Source organism: Protobothrops mucrosquamatus, unplaced genomic scaffold, assembly GCF_001527695.2.
Source record: "Protobothrops mucrosquamatus isolate PMUCROS unplaced genomic scaffold, P.Mucros_1.0 scaffold3966, whole genome shotgun sequence".
Taxonomy (NCBI): Eukaryota; Metazoa; Chordata; class Lepidosauria; order Squamata; family Viperidae; genus Protobothrops; species Protobothrops mucrosquamatus.
In genome coordinates this window covers 22184-44941 of record NW_015389907.1, presented here as the reverse complement: position 1 = coordinate 44941, position 22758 = coordinate 22184, and the positions used below count along the sequence as shown (strand labels likewise).

The following is a 22758-nucleotide window of genomic DNA, read 5'->3' as shown; positions in this document are numbered from 1 at the left end:
GGTATTGGCTGCTAGAGAAGATGTGTTCTGGTCTTTGTCTTTCCTTCTTAGTTTTTTATTGTCTCTTGTGTATGGTATATAAATATGGTTTATCTGAGTCTGTTAGTGGTTCTTTTGTCTGAAGTGCAAGCTTCCAGGAATTTCCTAGCAGTTTGGGATTTATCTTGGTCTAAGATGCTAACAGTTTCCTGGTTGAAATTGTGGTTGAGTCTGCCTATGTGTCGTGCGATTAAAGAGTTTTCATCATGTCTTCTAATTGTAGTTGATGATCATGGATGCATTCTTCTTGTCATCTGCCCATCTGTCCTACATAATGATTGTTACAGTCCTTACACTGCATGTTGTAGATGACTTCTGTTTTTCCTTCTTGGGCTGCTGGGTTGTTGTTTTTTTTGGCTGGCTTAAGATGTTTTAGAGGGCTTTAGTTGTTTTATGTGCTATGGTGATGCAGTGTAGATGTCATAGTCTGTTGATTGTTTCAAAAACATTTTTTATTATTGTTAGCGTTATCTTTTTCATAGCTTGTGCTGGTTGTGCTATAGTGGACCGAGTGGACAGGCACTTCTTGATGAAGTTGCATGGGATCCATTTTGATGGACTATGTTGTATAAGCAATTTGTTTTCTTTTTCTTTTTCTGATGTTCCAGGCTGCTGCAGTGGATTTGTGCCGGTCTGAATAATGTTGTTTTTTTAAATAGTACTTTTATTAAAGATTACAATTACAACAATAAAAACTAATGCAAACTAAAAAAACAAAAAAAATGTAAAGGGTGAATAAAACAAAAAAAAAAGAGAAAAATAGAGAAATAGTGAAGAAAAATAAGAATATAATAAAGAAAAGAAATATATAAAGAATCACAAGAGTAAACAGTTTTAGTAACTTATTATCTTCTCTTAAAATGCAATAAATGATCTCTTTTTCCCATATCTCATCTCTTATCCATAACAAGTCCATGAAACCTCATCATTTCAGTCCTGATGTCTGCAAAAATCCACTAAGGGTTACCAGGGATACCTGTTTTAACCTTGATCAAATAAACCAACTTTATATTCCTTCCTTTTATTTCTTGCAATCTTAATCTTTAGTCCCTTCAAATAACATTATAGAACTTGATTTCATTTCTCAGAAAATTCTTCAAAAGTTTTAACAAGCCTCTTTTGTACATCCAGTATAGGAAAAATATCCAAGTTAATATTATCCAAATTATCCTTCTCGTTTTGTTATTTGCATATACTTTTTAATTATTAATACATCAGCCAAGAGCTCCACAATTAGCGTTTTTTTCTATTGGGGATTCTGGGGATTGCTTAGCGAGTTTCATCACAATCCAGCAAACAGTTCTATTGAGCTCCTAGTTCAGTGCTGGCGAACCTATGGCATGCGTGCCAGAGATGGCCCTCGGAGCCCTCTCTGTGGGCACGCGCACCGTTGCCCCAGCCCTGCCTTCCCCCGCAACCCCGTCCTCACCAACAGCCTACCGGGAGGAGAGGCTCCCCCAGGCTCCCCCACGCGAAGCAGCACAGCCAAGCACATGGCAGCTGGGCAGCAGGGGCAAGACTCTGCCCTCGCGCCCCATCATGTGCAGATGATGCTGCGGGTGGAGGGCATGGTCGCCATGATGCTGCAAGGCTGCCTGGGTGATCTGTGGTGAGTGGCCCAGCGGGCAGGCAGAGCAAGGGGGCAGAGTGGGGGCAGGCCAGGGGGGCGGGGCGGTTTTTGGGCACTTGGTCTCTAAAAGGTTCGCCATCACTATCCTAGTTGCTCACTGGCAACAGGAAGCGGTAGGTGCTTGACATTATTATCCTTAAACTAATCAGTTGGCTGGTCTAGGATGGCTCCTTGGTCACAAAGTGGTATCTGCTGGGCTAGTGAAGGAAAATGAAGCTGATTAAGGGTACAAGTAGGAGTACAAGCTCATGTTGGAGCCCACACCATGGAAATGGTAGAAGATTATACTTCTTTCTTTATTGTATCAATGGGCTCTCGTTCGTGGATCCAAATGGACAACTCCTTTAGGGGAGAGAAGTGCAGCTACAACTCCTGCCTGATCACTTTACTAGTTTCCACCTTCGTTAGCAAATATGTTGATCAAAGAATCCAGTCCCTTCCCTTAAATATTGCCATCTAGTGGAACCTAGGAAGTGTGTCTTTTCTGTAGCAGCTCTTGCCCTATGGGACATCTTGCCCGTTATTGGGCAGACCCTACTCTCTTGGCTTTCCATAAGAGTTGTCTTTTCCCCAAAAACACTGGGATAGGGTGAGGGAGGAGCCAACGATGGTGAAGTTGAACGCATCAGAGGCTGAAAGCCCAGGTTTTTGCTTCTCCTTTTCTTTTGCTGCTTTTATTCCCAAGGGTTTTTTTAGGGGGAGTACTATTATTGTGAGCCACTCAGGCTTGTATCTCTTAAGATGAGCAGCCGTATAAGTATTTAAAATAAATCTCCAATATACTAAAAAAAAAATATCTAGCATTTGAAAAGCTTTCTTGAAATAGAGAGACACTGCGTATCCCTGGATCCTTACAAACACACTACTCAAGGCTAGAGGCACAAACTATTGTTTGATATTCTTGGATTTAGCACTGATTTTGGACAGCCATGTATCATTGATGGTAAGGCAACCTTTTTTTATAGGCCTTTGACTTTATCTGGATGAAACTTGGCTTTGGTGACTCATGAGCTGGTAAGCTCAAGCTTCAATTATTGTAATGTAGCCTTTATGGAGCGGCCTTTGAAAATAATCTGAACATGCCAGTAGGCCCAAGATGCCAAATTACAGGCAGTGACTGATATTTCTCATTATCTTTGTACTAAAACACATTCATGGACAGCTTTCCCAGCTCACTTCAATGTGTTTAAAGCCCAACTTGGCTACGGGTCAATTGCCGCCTCCTGTGCATCCTTCCCCTACTCTCAGATCATAAGTGGGACAGGTTTTTTGTGATCCCATCATGGATGCTTTTAATGTCCACATTGAAATTGTGTTTCTTTTCCCATTGCCCAGCTCATGCTATGAAACAAACTGACACTGGAATTAAAGCAGTCTGTCCTTACTTAAAGCGTTTTAGTATTTTGCCTTATATTGCAGTTTTTACATTTTTATTCATTATATCTTTTAATACTTTTTAATGAATATTTTATCACAGTTTTGAGGCCATAACAGTAATAGGCAACATATCAACTTTTCAAATGCAGGTAGTCCTAGACCTGCAACCATAATTGAGCCCAGAGTTTTGGTCGTAAGTTGTGAAGTTGTAAAGCAAGTCACCATGTAGCCAGAACCAATTTTAGAACCATTTCTGTGGTGGTCGTTAAGCAAATGCTGCAATTGCTGAAAGACTACCACAGTCATTAAGCAAACCCGTTGTTCACTATAGGGCATTTTTTGTCAGAAATTGGAAGTAAAGATTGTAAATCATGGTCACATAACTGCAGGGCACCGCAAACAGCCATAAATGTGAGCTAGTTTCTGAATGTCCAAAATGCAGACTTGAACTTGTCCGAAATGGAACTTTGAATTCAAATTGTAAGTAGCTTTTGGGGTATCTGTTACAGCTTGAAATGGTTGTTATGCAATAGGTCGTAAATCAAGAATTATCTTGATACAGGTCCAGCATGCCAATTCAATATAGAAATGTTAAATAATGCTTACATTGATTTAGTTACTTTCCAAATAAAAAATCATACCCTCTAGCAATATTTAGAAAGCTTAACATAAGGCTTTCCAAATTGTAATGGCAGAACTTATATTTTTATAATGCCTTGAAAGTTTTAGATGTTTGTACAGCTAGCACAGTAGAACCTAATATTCAGCATCCAAATCATAATTACTGACTCCATTTGGCCAGTAATAAGAACAAAAAGAGAGACCATTTCTTCCAAGCTTGCAAAATGGATAGTGGTAACTCACAAGACTGATTTTATCATGCAATTTGGCTGGGTATCCTATAGACCAGCGGTTCTCAACCTGTGGGTCGTGACCCCTTTGGGGGTCGAACGACCCTTTCACAGGGGTCGCCTAAGACCATCGGAAAACACATAATTACATATAATGCTTTAATTATGTTCAATTTGTAACAATGAAAATACATCCTGCATATCAGATATTTAATTTACGATTCATAACAGTAGCAAAATTACAGTTATGACGTAGCAACGAAAATAATTTTATGGTTGGGGGTCACCCCAACATGAGGAACTGTATTAAAGGGTCGCGGCATTAGGAAGGTTGAGAACCACTGCTATAGACACAGAGGTATATACTGGAAGAAGAGTACATTGCCTGTGTTTTGCGAAAGCAGTAATGGCACTGTAAACATAAAAGGGGTGATTAGGCAATTAATAATAAAATAAATACTTTCCAGCTCTTGCCGTAATGGTTACCTTAAATCAGATTTTTAAAAACCTGCCATTTAAGCCCTTGCACTGATTATCATCTCTGTCAACCAAGCCAAGAGCCTGCTAGGTGTTAGTGAACTGCCTCTTCTTGAATTGACTCCATTCTGGAAAGAAAACAGGAGATCATTACTTTGAGAGATCACAAGAAAATGTATTTGTGTATAGGATTCAGGATTAAACAGGCACTGTGTGTGAAATAACACATAATGACTTGTTTAACATGTAATGAAGGAATGAAAAATGAATATTCTTGCATCATGCTGCGTAAGAGGCCCACTGAGCAAGGAACTGTCATATTAAATTCCTGCTCTGCCTTTAGATTCCTTTTGATTCCTAAATCTTTTGATAGATACTAATCTAAAATCAAAATGGTTCAGGGGCCCATATGCCAGAAGTGGTCACATTTGTAAAAGTTCAGTGAACCAGCAGAAGTAGGTTGAATGTCACTGTTTTATTACAAAGCTTGTAGCCAATATACTCGTGCTGTGCTTTTTGCTTGGCTCATAATGTCCCATTGAGTCTGTTTTCCCATCTTTCTAGCTGGCTACAAAAAGTACATAAAATCCCAAGCCCCTTCTGGTTACACATATGTGTAATTAGCAAGCAACAGCAAACAATTATTTCAGTCTAAGAGAAAAAATTGAACACATTATTTTGAGAGATTGGTGACACCATCTCAAAGAGTTCCAGAAGCTGAAAAAGAGAAATGTAGTAAACAGGGGGACGCCAAAATTATAACAGCTGGTACATGCTTTTCCTTTCACTTCATGTGTTGTATTTTAAAAATATGTGTAAGGATTTAACAAAAGTGCGTAAGGTACATTAGCATCCCTCTTTTCTTTTCAGTGTTCTGTTTCTTGTGGACGAGGACAGAAGTACCGAGAAGCATACTGCATGTCGAAGGATGGGAAACTTTTAGAAAACAGTCTTTGTACACAACTGGCTAAACCAAATGTGCTGAGGAAGTGTAGAGGTGGCAGGTGCCCCAAATGGAAAGCAGGAGACTGGGGACAGGTAAGGTGTTTACACAGTAACTCTTGGTCATATTTGCATAAGACTGAAAGGATGTGTACCTTCATTGCATGGATATACTGAAAATACTTGGAGTATATGTTTTATACTCCTACAGATACTGAACCTCCCATATATTCTACATGGGAAGAAACAAGCGACTGGTACATGCAAGAAACTTGTTCAACATTCATTATTTGTTCGAAAGAAACTGTTCTTAGGGAGCTCTGCTTCTATATCAATTCCAAACCCATAGACATACTGTATGGAGACAGAGACACTATGGATTCAGTATTAAGCACCTCTCTTTTTATTTCTGAATTGATAGCCCTGCTCCCCTTCAGCCCAACCATTTTAAAGATAGGGGGGTTGGGCTGATCCATCAAACTGAGATGAAGTACCAAAGGAAAGTGATATTGTATTAGTTGCAGTATTTCTTCCACTGCTTCTCTTGTACGATACAGAACTTGGATCTTGTAATTTATCCAATATTATAGTCCACATGTCTATTCACATGCTTTAATTTGAGAAAGTGTCCCCTGCTTCCAAACCAGGAGGGTTAACAAGTAATAATAATAATAATGATAAAGTTGGAAGGGACCTTGGAGGTCATCTAGTGCAACCCCCTGCTCAGGCAGGAAACCCTATACCATTTCGGACAAATGGCTGTCTAGTTTCTTCTTAAAAACTTCCAGTGTTGGCGCATTCACCGCTTCTGGAGGCAGGTTGTTCCACTGGTTAATTGTTCTAATGGTCAGGAAGTTTCTCCTTAGTATTTATCTCTATAAATAATTTTTTTCTATGCTGCCAGGTTTCTTTTCTCCCTCCCTCCCTTCCTCTCTCTCTCTCCCCCTGTCTCTGGTCAATTAGGATTTTTAACTCTAAACCAAACCAATTCTGTATTTCCTCACCAAACATGTGTATCTCATCCACTTTGTATGTATAATGTTTGTATGTACAATTATTTGTATGTACAAATAAACATGTGCACACCAGCATAAGCCAAACTCTCTTTCCCTAAAAGAGTAAAATCAAGTCAAAATTAATTGGATTAACATTAAAATTAATTACTTGTAAAATAAGGCATCTGTTGGTCAGATTAATTGACCCCTCACATATTTAGATTGTGAACATCTAAACGTAAATCTATACTTTATGTTCAATAGAACATATGTTTTATTTAATCAAAGGTTACATAGGGAAGAGATCCTTGGGTACTAAGTTGCTTTGTCCTTCAGTCTCTTGTTCCCCTCCACAAGCACAGGGTTAATTTCTGAAGGGAAAAACCCCATAGCCCTTTTGAGGAATTGCAAAAAGGATTAGGAATTACCAGGCAAGCAGTGGACTAAGCTCATTTTTACTAACATTGTCTGTTCTCAGAGAATGTAAGATGACTATCCTGCCCAATGTGCTAATAATTATGTGGGGGGAAAACTTTTCATCTTCCTATTTAATACCTATAGGCACACCCATTAAATTTAAACTGGCTACTAAAATATAGAATATTTTGTATAATATAGAACTGCATGGATAATAATCTTCCCTGCACACATACATTCTTCATAACCTTCCTTGGAATATCTAGCTTTAAAAGCTTCAGCATCATTTATTGAGAAGAGAGATCTGAGTCTCTGAGTGTAGCTGAAGAAAGGGCAGAGAATCTACACAAAAGAACATTATTTCTGCTCATGCAGCCCAGAGATTGGCTCATATCCCAGACCTCTGGTTTGTCTGTGCTGTAACTATTCCACTTACTGGTAGTAATTCACAGAAAAGACTGTTATAATGTACCATCCTTTTATAAACAGAGAAGAATGGGAGGGACCAGTGCTTGATGTTGCTAGGCAACTGTGAGGTGGGTCAAGGAATCTGAAATAGCAGAACACCTGGCCCTAACTTTCCTTTCTTGCTAGTGGCTAGATGGTGAACAGGAAAGAAAAGAATAAAAATGAAATTACCTAGAAAGAAAGAAGAACAGTAAAGAACATGCAAACGTGAAACATAAAGGAAGTGATCAGAAATACAGTTATGTATTATGACTGCCTCTGAGTAAATAATAATGACTAACAATCCTTCAATTTAGTAATATTAGTTCTTTGGTCAAAATAGAAAGCTAGGGAATTATTATTCTGTCAACGCTGCAAATACTATATATTCTTGCTTTGACAATATGCAGAGCTGTCTGGCATTTTTATAGTTAAACCAGGCAGAAGGGGAAAAGAAACCGGAAGTAAATCACATCTTCCAAGTTGATTGGAAGATGTGAACCATGACTCCAAAAAAAGGTGGGAGGGAAATGCTTAGAATTACATGCGTAGCGGAAAAGAAGCCAGTCCTAAGCATTTCCTCCATGTTGTACTGACGTATCTGTAACATTAATAAATGCTTTTAGGAGTAAAAATGCCTGAAAGTCCTTTTAAGTGTTTCATTAATCAGACACATGACATATTCCTTTATCCGGGATCCTGAGCATTTTGACCTGTCTTTCCCAAGATGTACCCTCCATAAATGTTGAGTATAACTCCCACAATTCCCAAAAATGCACATTATTGTGGGGATTCTGGGAGTTGAAGTCCCAGAGATTCACATGTGGATAGGAGATAAATTGCAGAAAGTTAAATCCATAGTTTAACTGTGGTGGGAGGACATCTGAGGAAGAAATGGACGGAGGAGGGGAGGGGAGGAATTGAAGGTGAGTGAGCACCCTGGGAAAAAAATGCCACCCAAAGATTCAGTCGAATTAGTAAGCATGGAGAGTAAATAGGTAGCAGATGGGTACTGTAAAGAGAAGCAGAGGATAAATCAACTAATGGTCTTCCTTTTTTCTGCACCCTTCTATTATGAATATAATATTTAAAACATATCAAGGAAAAGGAAGGTAGCCCTGATTCCAGTTAGAGTGAGGAGAAGCATAAAGAAAAGAAATCTGGGTCCCCTTCTTAGACCTCAATATTTGTCCATCTCTTAATCAGGTCACCTATCATAATTTGGAGCAAATCTGAAAAGCTGAATAGATTATTTTGTGTCTCCTTAACAAAATAACTGCCTCTAGATATCAAACTCATAGCTTAAACAATTTGGAAGTTAATAAAAGCATGCTGGAGAATGCATAACAGTCTGTCAAAAGCATGAAGAAATATAAAAATAGACATTTTAAATTGTTTAACCATTATCCAAAATGATTGGGTCCATTTTGGAAAGAAACACAAATTAGCCAGGCTAAAGCATGATTTATAGGCTATGGTAATGTGTTGTGATGTGACAATTAAAAGATTTATGATTGCAGTGCTGCGCCCAGTTGCATATGTTTAGCCCCATTGACACTCAAGGGGTAACTGAGTGTAAGATTGTATATAATCTGAATGCTAATGGTTATTTCAAGTATAAGCTTATCAGGCCTAGCCAGGAGGCTATATTTTTCAGGCAGTATAAATAGAAGTGTCTGTCACCTTTATATTGTAAATGATATCAATTTAAGCCATCTGGTCATCTGGCTATAAAGATGCAGCACTATTTTTTTACAATTTACAAAATGTATTTATTGCCACCCATGGGGGAACTTGAGATTTTGCCATTATATAATCAGTCTAGAAAAAGATATTACTCATTATGGCACAATACAGTGACACATTTTGTCTAGCTGAACGTTAGAAAATCAAAACATAAGGAGGCTGAAATAATGCTTCTTAGAATGTAGTGCCTCTTAGTGCTAGGTGCCGAAGTTGAAAAAATATTTTTATTAGTTGCTGCAATATATTCCTCCTGTAGCATTTCCAAATCCTGTTCTTCAAGCGTCTCAGAGAACTGGTCATTTAAAAGCAACAGAAAGTACTGAAAGTCAAGAAGCTTAGGTATGAGATAACACAGAGATAACATAGCCAAGGATTGAAATTTAGAAGGAGGAAGGAAGGAAGGAAGGAAGGAAGGAAGGAAGGAAGGAAGGAAGGAAGGAAGGAAGGAAGGAAGGAAGGAAGGAAGGAGAGAGACATGAAATTTCATGGTTTACTTTTAAATTTTCTGGGGGCAAAAGCTATGGGAGAAGAATGCCTATAAAAAGACTACAGTATTTACCCATCTACAAGAAGAAGTGTTTTCCCAGTTAAGTACCTCAAATTGCTTGTGGGGGAGATGTCCTTACATTAAACAGACAATCCTGCTCCAAACCACAAAGAATTGGAGATGCAAATAATGAAAGCAAGTGGCTGCCGAAAGCAAGAATCCATTTGCCTAACTGGAGTAAAGTTATACCAGTTGTTCCCATTGTGACTTCTAATTTTTCTCCAATGAAGGAGCAGCCACACAAATTGGGGAAAAGAGGTGGTTGCCATAACAATTAAAAATGATGTTCATTTCCATTCCAAAATGTTCTAAAACTGCTCGATCAGGGAATTAGCATGGTCCTGGTTATTATTTGCTGATTGTAATTTCCCATAGGCATCTAAATTGGCCACTATGGTAAGCAAATGGGACTACATACAACATTGGTCTGAGCCAGCAGAATAGTTCTTAAAATCTTATTTCCTAAAAAGTAGTAAAGTGATGGCAATTCATTAGCTGAATCCAGTGTTTCTTTTGCCTCAGAATTATCAACTGTAAGCCCATCGCCATCATTGTTTGCATTTGGCTTACTCTTGAGTAAATGCAATCAGGGTAGCAAAGCCACTTTCAAAGCTGATCATTTGTTGCTCTTGGATACCCATTAATATCTGCACTGTTACCTACATTATGATAAAACAGTCAGACTTTTTCTATAAATCAAGCTTCAGTCCGGAAAAGAGACTTCTGTCCCAAAACATATTTAAATATCAATTCATTTCTGAATAATCTAGGCCCAGTGTTGTATTAGGACTTCTATCCCTCCTCGGCAGGTACAATGAAGATGCAAAACACTCTCTGCTGTTACATTCATTCGTTGGTCATTTGAATTTTTTTTTGTCATTTTCAGAATATATTTATAAGCTTTGTACTCACATATTCCCAATACTTCTTTTCAGCTTTTAAAAAACAAGTGAACCAAACCTTTGCCCTTCCTTCTTTCACACCTTCTTCTGCTTACACAAATAAAAAAGGCAACCTATGCCTGCATTTATTTGGAGGGGAGAGTAAAATAGCAAGAAATCACCCAATTTGAAGTTTAAGATATCAGAAAGATGTTTAGTTTTTGTGAAAGACTAAACATGTTTTAATGAACTCAGATTGTAAGCATACTCCAAAATGGAAATGCACATTTCTGTAATGCTCAAGAGCAGATTGGGGACAGTCAGCAAAGCAGCATTTTTCATGGGGAGATATATTATTTTCAGTATTTTTTAAAAACAACAACAAATGGGAAACATTTTTATTAAACTATTTTTTGCTGGGGTTATGCCTTTCTGTGTTTTTTTATTTCAAGTTTAAAAAGGAGGGGAGGGGGTTGGCCAAAATGTGATTTGCAGATCCAATCTTTTTATTTACTGGAAATGTTCTAACTTCTCCCTATAAAGTAATAAGCTTGCAATTATTCCCAGGATATTAGTTAGGGAATTATATAAGTATTAGATTCATATATTCACATATATTCTTGAGATTTAAATCTTTGAATACTATAGATATGAGATAGCTTTAAATTTTGGAGTGCATTTCTTTTGCTGTGATTAAATGATCCCAGTATCCCATGAGGAATACAGAGAATAAACAGTATTATTAATCACAATGGAAAGCACAGTACCATATGGGAAATACTTGCATCAGCCAACATAGAAATGAGACTATATTGTGTTCCACTTTTCAGTGTTAGAAAACTGGCTTTCATAAATATTTATAATCCAAAGGAATGTCCACAGTCAGCTTATTCTTTTGGGTTTATCCACTTATGGGGCAACAAAGGCTAAAGAAACTCTTCTGTGGAATATTTCTTTTTCTTTGTATAGTAATTTGTAACAAATTGTAAATACAAAAAAGTTACAAGAAAGTGTAACTTATGGATGTGATGTTATTTAATTTACGGTATAAACCTATTCCTGTTTTAACTGGAACTTTTATAATCTACCTGCCAATGTTATACTTGTTATTTGTGTTTCAAATATCTCACAAAGCATAGAGATGTAAATTATAACATGTTGTTTAATTATTATTTTTTTGCATTATTGCAAAACCTTTTAAGTTCAAAAATGCTAAAGGTCAGATTATTATTCAGCTATATGTCTTCTTGATTTTTAACCATTCCCCACTAATTATCCTATTTAGAATCAAATTGCCTTTGGTAATATTCTAACGAGTATACCATTGCTATAGTCAGGCTGCAGAAGTGTGCATAAGTATTTCAAAATAAATCTAATTTGGTGTTAGGATTGTCTTCTTTGAAAATATCTTCATTGTGCTATAATACATACATTCAACTTGTTGTTGAGCAGCCTTAGACCTAAATACTCATTATCACTGAGTGCAGTGATAATTAATCAAGTGTTTTCATGCATTGCAAATAATACCTAAAGCTTCACAATGATAATTAATATAAAAGAAAAGACACCTGCCATGCATCAAATATGCTAGATTCTTATAGAAAAAAATGAATGTGCTTTCATGTGTAAACTTATAGTTTTTTTGCATCATATTTTCCTGGAAACAATAGACTTCTGTGACTCAAAATAAAGGCCAGCCATGCCATGAAATATATTGAGGAATCTGCCTTCGCCAGCAGATTTTAGGCACAGTAAAGCACAAATTGCTGTCAATTATACACTTTATATGTATGTTATAAAAATGATTTTGGATATATGATGCTACATTATGTCCTCTACAGTGCAATGTTTTGAAATTATAAACATGAATTGATCAGATGGAAAGTGGATACAACAGATAGCTATTACAACATAAATTTGCCTATGTCCCAGTGGGAGAATATAATTTCAATATAAGTAAATGAACTTATTCAAGCTTATTGTTCAAGCTCTGTGGTGCCTCGGAGCAGCCCTATATAAGAGCGCTACATATGGAAATAATAAATTTTCTGAAAAATCGCAATGGCATATGTCTATCTTAAGCTCTAAAGTCCTTGATAAGCTTTGAATTAAGAACATATTCCCAATGAAGAGAGATTTTAAAAACATAGGCAAAGTGTTTGACACTTACTTTTCGAATCTCTCCAGTGTTCAGTATCCTGTGGGAAAGGAACGCAGCGGAGAAACGTCTTCTGCCATTTTACTGCTTCAAAAAGAACTAGAGAGACTGAATGCAATCAGTCAAGCAGACCAGCTTCTGAACAGGAATGTCAAATGGCAGAATGTTCATTCTATTATTGGAAAACGGAGGACTGGCAAGAAGTAAGTAGACAAATAGTTTGGTATAAAATCAGTTACATTCAAAATATTTAGAAAAATGTTTTTTAAAGGCCGTATTAATCTTTGCAAAGAGCATTTACATTATCTGAACTTTCATAGGTAGGAACATACCAGCTGCGCTTAGTAATTGGATTAGGAACTACCAGACAACTCCAAAGCTATTGGCTACAGTGGGAAGTTAAAAAATAAATCCCAGAAAGAAGGAAGTGAGGAGCCACTTCTATAATATTGTAAAAAGAAAAGAAAAGAAATGAAAAATGTAGTCACTAAATGTTGAGCTTAACTTGGGGACATCTTTACCTTTTCTTCAGGAATACCATGAGCCGAATGAAATAACTGCTGGCTACTTCAAACATGCACTTAATACATGGACAATTTTTATGGCACGGTTAACTTGTACCATGTCTTGTTTAGAAATGCAGGCTCCCAAGCACTTCCATTTGGCTTCTGCTGACTGTGAGAATGGCTGAACAAACCAGAAAGCCTTATGTCTCAGTTCAGAGCCTGACGTTATGGCTTTATTGGCTTCTTTTCTTAAAAAAAAAAAATCACTTGTTTTTGCAATTCTTGTTTTACGGAAAGAGGAATAAGTCAACAGTCTTGCTTTGTACCTAAATGTAAAACCAACCCAAAACAGAGTTTTCTAATTTGTGAACTCAATTCTTGCTGGCAGAAAGTTCCAAGTCGTTATGACTAAAGAAGACTATCTTATTATTATAAACAAATTGGAGCTTTGCCTAGTTTAGGGGTAGGCAATCTTGGCTCTTTTATGACTCGTGGACTTCAACTCCCAGAATTCCTGAGCCAGCATGGCTGGCTCAGGAATTCTGGGAGCTGAAGTCCACGAGTCATAAAAGAGCCAAGGTTGCCTATCCCTGGCCTAGCTCCTGAAGCTTATTCTATGACTTTCCCTGAAGAATTGGATTAAAAGGTCTATAATGTAATCATCAATAGGATACATATTACAATAATCTTCTTCTGTATCCCTGTTCCTGTATTGATCTTACTGTTCTTTAAAAAATATACATATGTTATGTGATCCAGGTCTGACCACTATAAAGCACTCGCTTTCAAAAATGCTTTATTATTAATACCTTACCAAGTTGTTCATTGCTATAAACATTGCAATTGGAGTGAAAGTGAAAAATATCTGAACAAACTTATTGACATAGTGATAGGTAATGAAAAGGCTTCTCAGAAATAAAGTCCACAGAAGATAATACAGTAGTCTCGACTTGCAACCATTCATTTAGTGACTGTTTAAAATTAAACAGCACTGAAAAAAGTGACTTATGATGTTTTTTTCACAGTTACGACCATTGCAAAATCCCCATGGTCTCCTGATCAAAATTCAGATGCTTGGCAACTGGCATGTATTTATGACAGTTGCAATGTCCCAGGGTCATGTGATCACCTTTTGCAACCTTCTGACAAGCAAAGTCAATGGGGAAGCCAGATACACTTAACTATTATGTTACTAACTTAACAACTACAGCGATTCACTTAACAACTGTGGCCAAAAAGGTGATAAAATGAGGAAAACTTACTTAACAACTATCTTGCTTAGCAACATAAATGTTGGGCTCAATTGTGGTCGTAAATTGAATACCACCTGTATATGAAGGTCAAGGTTGAACTGTGGAGTCCTTGCTACTCCCTGAACTAAACCCATTAAGATAGTTACTGATTCTTATGCAGTTGGTTAAATCCCACCTTTGAGCATTTCATTTGGTAAAGATGCATGCAGAATAAAAACACTGCCATGGACAAGCATCTAGGATATTAATTCAGGCATATACTGAATATTTGATTTAAGGAACACCAAGCTATTTTCAGTAACCAGAGACTTGTTAAATACAGCAGACATTTCAGTTTTTCAGAACATAAGAATATCTTTAGTAAGTTACATTTATTTCACTCAGTGTAAGAAATAGAATAAGCAGTAACTTTAACTACTACCATGTAGGCAAATACAATAATTTCAGGTTTCTCTTCAGCATAAACTACAATGCTGATACCGTAGTAGGGTAAATATTGACAAAACGTTTGTTCTGTTTTGAAATTGCCTTGATAAATCCAAAGTTGCATACCTCAATTACATCTTAAACTGATTTTTAAATAATGACTTTTAGAACAGCAAACCCAGATATGCTCAGCAGTAAGCTTGGATTCCGTTCCCAAAAGGTCCTTTGGAGCATGCAGGACTATAAATGCAGTATTTGCCAAAGACTCATTAAAGCAGCATTGTCTCTTTCTAGGATTGAGTTACCAAAAAGCAGAGCATTCACACTCCCATGCATTCCAAAACATCCTTTTAGAATTAAATGCAAAACATTTCATAGCCCTACTTATGGTGACTAGCTGCTGTGATGTCTGTGTTATTAAAAAGTCCTGAAAGTAATACACATCTTAGTAGGATAAGGTAAAATCAAGAAATAGTCACCGCATCATTAGGTGGTACGCTAACTTTTAAAAACGATGTGCTTTGTATGTGACTTTGGGCAAATTAAGTATTTGATCAAGTAGATTTAGAAATGATTATTCGAATCTCAAAATCTTTCATATGAAATTGCCCATGTGTATTTCTGAACATATGATAAATTTATATGGCTCTTGACATAATCAGAAGTACTTAGTTGTGAACAGGGAATGGATATACACAGTGAAAGAACAGAGAAACAACTTCAGTCCCTAATGTTTGCAAGCAAAGTTGGGAAACAGACCCACATTCAGGCAGAATAAAGAACATTTGTGTAGATGGACTCAATAATTTAGGACAGCTTCTGTGCAAATGCATTCAATTTGACCCAGCTCTGTAAGATCTAGGTGAGTGTTTATTTATGTTGTGGAAGAAAAAAGAGGAAACGCATGAAGGTCCTTCTAAAAATAAAACCTGCTTAAATTGTGTTCATGCCTTAAAACCTTTCACCAAATTCAAATAGAATAAGAATAATTAAGAGGGAGATTATTATATGTGAGGTCAGAGCAAGTCAGGTAATAAGTAGAATGATTTGTCTTTATTTCAGCACAGAAAAATTCTCAGCACTTGAGACTGTACAACCTGATGTATTAATACTGATCTAAGAGTAAACAGTTTGGTTAGATGACCTATTAGGTTAAATATACAATACATAGCTCCTTTTGGGGTTTTCTTCTACTGAAACAAAGCATAGGAGCCTGACACTGATCAGTGTACTAGACAGATTTTATCCCTACTCCCTTGGCCATGCATCCACTTCAAAACTAATTGGAGCTTTCACATGACATGGGTAGTTAAACCCAAAAACAAAAGAAACAGAAAAGTCTTATTGATGTCCGACATACAAAAGATTAAACTTTCCCCTCTATCAAATTGAGGTTCTACTCTATATTGGGGCCTGAATGCCTACTTTGACGCCATACTTTCATGCTGATTAAAAAATTGAATACCCACACCCAGGGGTTTTCTTAATGCCTATTTGACTTCCCTTTTCCTTTACATTCTACAGAATAATCAGGCTTTGGTGAGTTATGAGTTGCGTGTATTGATATAGGAGAGGCGCATTGCATTACTTCTAGCACACAGGATATCTCAAAATACATGCAAAGTATATATCTTTATTTTAGTTTTGAGTTATATACAGAATGAAGGCATGAACTAAGACTGCCCAGTGTAATGCAATTTCACACCAGGATGACAGTATTGTATAACCTGTTAAATTACCTAATATGATCTGGTTATGAAAGATATGGCACTAATGTTTCATTTGGGCAAAATTGCATATAGTTCTTTCCTCTCTATTCTCTCCTTGCTGAACTTCTATTTGAAAGGGCAAGGGGAAAAAGTAATGCAACTCCCAGTTCTTCAGACTCTGAAAAAGTCAACTTTCCCCATTCAGATAATTATTCAAAACTAAGAAAGAAACCCCCTCCAATTAAACATCTCTTTTGATGTCAGCCTTGTTGTCAATTGTTTAAGTGAAGACTACAATATACAGGGCAGAAGTTCTTACCACATTTTCTGTATAAAGTTACAGACTGTGGAGATCTCTTTTTTTAAGAAAATGTGTACTTTGCTGGTTTTTCTATTTACTTTATAATCCATACATGCTCCTTTTGCATGTAATGGGAAATGAGGGGGTAATAGCAATGCCAAAGAGGTTTGTCTTCAATTGGGCTAAATATGTATAATACATATATTTGAATAGTGCTGCAGTAGTTTACATCACCTTATGGTTTAGTAGTTGTTTTACACAAAGAAGAAAGAAATAAAGATCCAATCTAACAATCCTGTTACTTTCCAACAAGCTTCTGGTAAAAAGAGAATGAAATATTGTTGGAAACACAGTATGAACGTAATACATTCAAGCTAATACACATATTATAAATACTTTAAAAGTAGGTCATCAAATAACATGAATTAGTAAGACTTACCAGTTGAAGTAATTAGCTCCAAAGTAACTAACTTGCCTTGTCTCTCCATTGCTTTCTTCTCTGTTTCTCACTATTTTTGTTACAACTTTCCACAACTGGAAAGCATTAGATACCCCTCCTCTGCAAAACACTGCCCACCCTTTTGTGGGAGGTGAATGTCTGATGGGCTATGCTGTTTCTCTAAAGCTTTCCAGGCTCTCTCTGTGTTAGTTTGATGTGTGTGTGTATCTGTGTCTAGTCTCTATAAATCTCTAACATGTGACTGAAGTAACTACCAAGAATGTTTTTTAAAAAAAAAAAAATACACACCACTTTTTATTCTTCTTTAAAGAAAGCATATTCTAGATCTATCAGATTGTTTTAAAAATTATTCATTTCTTTCTCTTCTGGATTTCTTGTTTGGGTTTGCCTCACCTCCTTTTCAGATTAGTTTTGCCTATCGATTGAAAAAACACTTATCAAAAAGTCACCTTGTCTGACATACATAAGTAGTTTACCAGTTACTTATTGAGAAATGAGATGCAGACAGAATTAAGCCAGCTATTAGTAAATCCAAATTGACAGAAAAGGCCTGTTGGAAACAAGGTTACAACCTCATTAATGTCTCAACTTGAACCCTCCGGCCACTTTGTTATTTACTGTCCCAAGCTGTCATTCATAATCCTTCCAAAACGCTGCCTTGTTTTGATGTACATAATTCTTTAGAAATGCAGTTGGCACAGCATTCCATGATCCGATGCCCATCAGAAGAGTTCACCTTTAATCCTCAAATCCCCAGCTAACATGGAGGTGAAGTTTTATAATGCAAGACCTACATATCTGGAAAGCCTGGTATGAAGTAATTTTTGTAGATAATTCAGAAAGTCCAAATCATATTTTCAAATGTAGGACAGATCTTGACACTATAGTGATTTTAATACAGTATATTAAAAATTTGTGAAGGCAAGCAATGCAAGTGAAGTTCATCAATAAATCCATTGCCGTGACATATGATGTCACTCTTTCCTCTTCTCTAAATTATATAATGTGGTCTTTGATAGTTTCACAGCAATGTGCAGAAATTGGAAGCAAACCAACAGCATCAGCTATTGCTAGGCATCTTCTATTGACATGCCTGTACAAAGTGAACAGTAGATTTTGTACAGTAGTTCCACCGATTTGAGGAATAACTATTTCTAAATGAACCAGCAAGCAGCAGGGGGGGAAAAAAACAGTCCAGTTATTCAGATTCAAGAGCAGACATTCACAAGGGGTGTGGTCTTCCCTCATATGCCCAAATAGAGTATTAAAGGAACTGGCAACTAAAAACCAAACATTTACAGAACCAAGCTTGGATTCCATTGCTGTTTCAAAGCATTTTCTCTGGTTATGCAAGGCAATGACTTAAATAGGCACAGAAGATGAGTATTTAAGTCACGAATTCTGGGCCTGAAAACAGGAATAATGTTAGTGCTAGGCGAAAAATGACAAAGAACAGTCCAGGAGACAAATAGATGCTGAATTAATCCTGTGCTAAATCGGTTTGAGAGAAATGAGACAAGGAAATGAGTAAAAAAGAGACAAATATTGCTCATATTCTGTGGCACTCTAAGAATTCAAGCCAAGATAACAAAGCTCTAACCTTAAAATGGCTCAACGTAAAATAATAATGAGTTTCTACTGAGCAGTAAAAAAGTAACCTTGTTAGTATAAAATAATTGTCCTTTGTTTTGTTTAAGAAAGGATAAGCTGCTAAAGATGATTGCTGTGGATACAAATGGTGTTCGGAGCTATTTCAGTTTCATGATATATTAAGAGATAGCAACTCTCCAGTATCAGACTATATTTTTCTACCAGACTTCTGACTAGCCATTTTTGTTGGGTGTACTTTCACAGTCATGTAGGTATTATCAAATATTGCATGTCTCTGACAATAGCACCCACAGAAGCACATAGTCAGTAGGAGCACATTTCCGTTCTTAACTTAATTGGCAAATAACACATATAATTGATTACCTCCCCTTCAGTTTACCTAATGTGCTTAACAGTTTCTTATGCTCTGAGCTAGGTTGCTGTTTCCAAAATAAAATTGAAACTTTGAGCCAAGGGATTTAGGAAATGTCCAAAGTAAACACAAGTTACGGATTACCAATGAAGAGGAAGCCAGCAAAACTGTAAATCAAAGGAAAGATAGCAGGAAGGAGATTTTTTTTCCCATGGAAGAACATAATAGAGTCCATCTAGCTTAGCATTCTCTAACTGGCTGCATTCAGGAAGTTCAATCATAACCATTGTCCTCTGTTGTTCCTTAAAGTATTCTGCCTATGATTTCCACAGTTAGCAAACTGACATTAAGGCTAGTAGCCATTTATAGTCAAATCCTATATAAATTTGTCCACCACCACCCTTTTAAATGATCTAAATAGGTGTCCCTCAACTTCATCAGAGAAGAATTTGGGAATATTGGATTTCCAGAAAATTGTCTTAACCTCCACTGAGATCTTAAGTGCCCTTAAGAAGGTGGGAAGAATACTGTATGTCACATTTCCTGAGGTAATGATGTACCTGACTTTTGATCAAGTGCTCAAATTCAGGAATTTTGGTGGAATACAACAGCAGCCAGCACCACATATATTCAAGGCTCTGATATGTGTGAATAACCATTCCCATCATCCCCACCTAAGCTGTGTTTGAGTGAACCTACTGCCCTTTTAAACTGCCTTCCTGGTCGACTCTAAAGGCCATCTGAAATTAAGGTGGCAGCAACTGCAGAATTTTACCCAGAACCTTGATTTAGTCTTGGGGAGCAAGGCACTCTCCTGTTATTGAGGAAGGATGAATCCCTCATCAATTGCATAATCCTGTAACCATTTTGAGCAATTTTAATATATCACTGTTACAGGGATACCGAATCCATGGGTGTGAAAATGCCACGTTATCAGTAAATATTGCTGCCGAAAGGACAACTTCCTTGTGTTTTCATTTGAGAGGGACTTTGGGTTACCCTGCCTCCAACTCGGGGGGAGGAGGTCTGTCACCTACTAATATCTTTAGTAAAGAAACCCAAAGGCAGACTTGCCAATGTTCCAGCATTAGATGTTTGGAAGTCCCTAGCATACCACCATGGGGAATGAATAGCATTTTTTTATTGTTCTGTGCTTGTGAAAAGGGAAAAGAGATCCCTGCTTAGGTTCTCAGTTGCTGGCCAGCAAGCAAATATTGATTGACTGAGAGGTTTTGGTGCTCAAGTATTAGCCAGAAAGAGTTAATTAGATTGGGTCTCTTTGCCAGTTTTAGACTTATAGCATATATCCATGATATATTCATAGAACCAGGAATAGTCAAGCAGCTCAGGTCATCCTCAGGTGTATTTTAAACTAGATTTAGAAGAGTTAAATAGATGGAAAGGCCATGAATGGAAAAGAATCTGTACCAGAAAACTGGAATTTCAGACCCAGGAATCACAATCACAATTTATGGCCCTTCAGGATGTGGGGGCCATAAAATTTGCTGCCACGCCAAGTGCTAACTTATTCAAGTCTGTGAACAGATGAGTATCCCTTGTTATTGACTATGTGCCCCATTTATATCTTCAGAAGAGTCCCCTACAGAATGTTTGTTCGGTTTCAGTCATGTTTCAGGGAGTTGTTGTATTTCCTATAGATATGTAGATAGGGTGAAAAGACCAAATAAGTGATAATAGATAGTTATATTGTAAAGTACATATACAGTAAATAGCTATGGGGTGGGCAACCTCGGCTCTTTTATGACTCATGGACTTCAACTCCCAGAATTCCTGAGTCAGCATAGCATAGCTGATTCAGGAATTCTGGGAATTGAAATCCATGAGTCATAAAAGAGCCGAGGTTGCCTACCCCTGAGCTATACTATACAAGTCGCTATTTTGTGAGCTAATGTGAAAGGAACTATTGAAGTCAAGGAAGAAAAATTCTTTGATGTGCTTTCATTTTGCTTCCAGTTAAGCAAATTGCCATTTGCTATCTATTTTCAGTAATCCCTAAAGAAAGCACTTACAAATCTAGTACTGGTGTTCATTTAATATACATAATACATAGTTAAGAGTGGGCTGTACAGCTGCAGTCATTCCACAGTAATAATTACACACTATGAAATTATTCCATATTTAATGAGGATTGGAAAATTCTAGAGAGGCTAAGTGGGTTGAAGTAATTTCGCCTATTTAGAATGGTTAAACGTGGTTATGGTGTAGGTGGGTTTATTGGGCCCATTTAAATAATTCCTTGGTATTTTAGGGAAACAATCATAAATATTGCACAATATTTCAAGTGTTACCTTTTTGAAGCTGTGGATAATGTTTGATTTGTTTTGCATTAATGAATTTCATTTGTGTTAGTACACTTTAGATTGTACTGTGTTTTAATTCTAAATTGCCGTGACATTTTGTAAATAAAATAAAATTGCAGCAGAAGTATGTTACCGTTCTTCCATATTTGCAAGCTATGTGCATACCATATAACATAATATAGCAATATTTATCTTTTGGGTAGCTGCTTCAGGCTGTCTCTTACTTTTCCTATCCCCAAATTTTATTTTCTGCCTAGAAATATTTATTATAAAGTAGAGTTAGATTAGCTATGAACAGTAGCTGAGTTTCTTTGTTCTGTATGGATAAAACCATGCAAGTTTTTTTGGTAGTGTGTTTTCCTTGATGGTCTGCACATCCTAACCAGGCATAACCCTGGTTAGTTTTAAGGCTGAGCACGCTCAGCCAGGTGCTGCTTCCTGTTGAGATATATAATTTAATGGTGATGGAATAGGTGTGTTTTTATTTAGAGATGACACATGCTTTAAATTTAGGATTTACTCCAAGAGTCTTATTTAGGGAAGTTGATATTGATCATTTCAAGCTATTGGATCAGTTCCATCACTTATCTAATAATTGAAAATGATGTTTAAAAATTACTAAAAGGGATGAAAGTCATAGGGAATACATGCAGGCCATCAGTATCCCTTTGCAATTAGAAGAATCTCTTCCATGGTACTGTGGTGGAATGTAGTCCTGATTCCCAGAAGGGAGGGAGGCAGTATATTCCAGAGAAGCAAAAGACAGTAAGGTTAAGGTAGTTTACGTGGGAGAGAGTTAAGACGGTTCCTCCCTAGTAGTTCTCAGAGTATGTTTAATGGTGTTTAGTCTTTTTTAGTTTGGTAAGATTTTGATTTGTAGGCGAGAAACAATAAAGGAAACTACTTAGAAGAACCACAGCATGTCTTTCTTAGTTTTGGAGCCTGACAGGTATTGACAATGTCAAACTTTTTGCTTTTTTTTTTTTTTGCATTTGGGGGGTTTTAAAGGTCAAAATAGATGCTATAAGCCGTGTATATGTTTAGGACATTCGTTTCACCTCTTAAAAACCTACTACTCCCTTCTTAGAACAGATCTTAGCCCTGCCTATATTTTCAATAAAGTGTTCAACATGCCATGTAAAGTCTGGAGCAGCCATCAAGCCAAGAGAAATTGTGCATCTCTGACCAAATTTCTTATATTATTATTATTATTATTATTATTATTATTATTATTATTATTATTATTATTATTATTATTATTATTATTATTATTATTATTATTATTATTATTATTATTATTATTATTATTATT

At 36.7% G+C, this 22758-nt stretch overlaps 1 protein-coding gene across 1 annotated transcript in view; it reads left to right on the top strand.

The window, feature by feature from the left end:
• Nucleotides 1–5244: 5244 nt before the first annotated feature.
• LOC107298436 (A disintegrin and metalloproteinase with thrombospondin motifs 9-like) overlaps nt 5245–22758 on the top strand; it is a gene marked incomplete at its 5' end in the record, with an annotated part of 33596 nt that continues 16082 nt past the window's right edge. Inside the window, 2 exons of the mRNA XM_015827816.1 lie at nt 5245–5412; nt 12537–12710. Coding sequence (XP_015683302.1) covers nt 5245–5412; nt 12537–12710 — 342 coding nt within the window. The remainder of the gene's footprint in view (nt 5413–12536; nt 12711–22758) is intronic.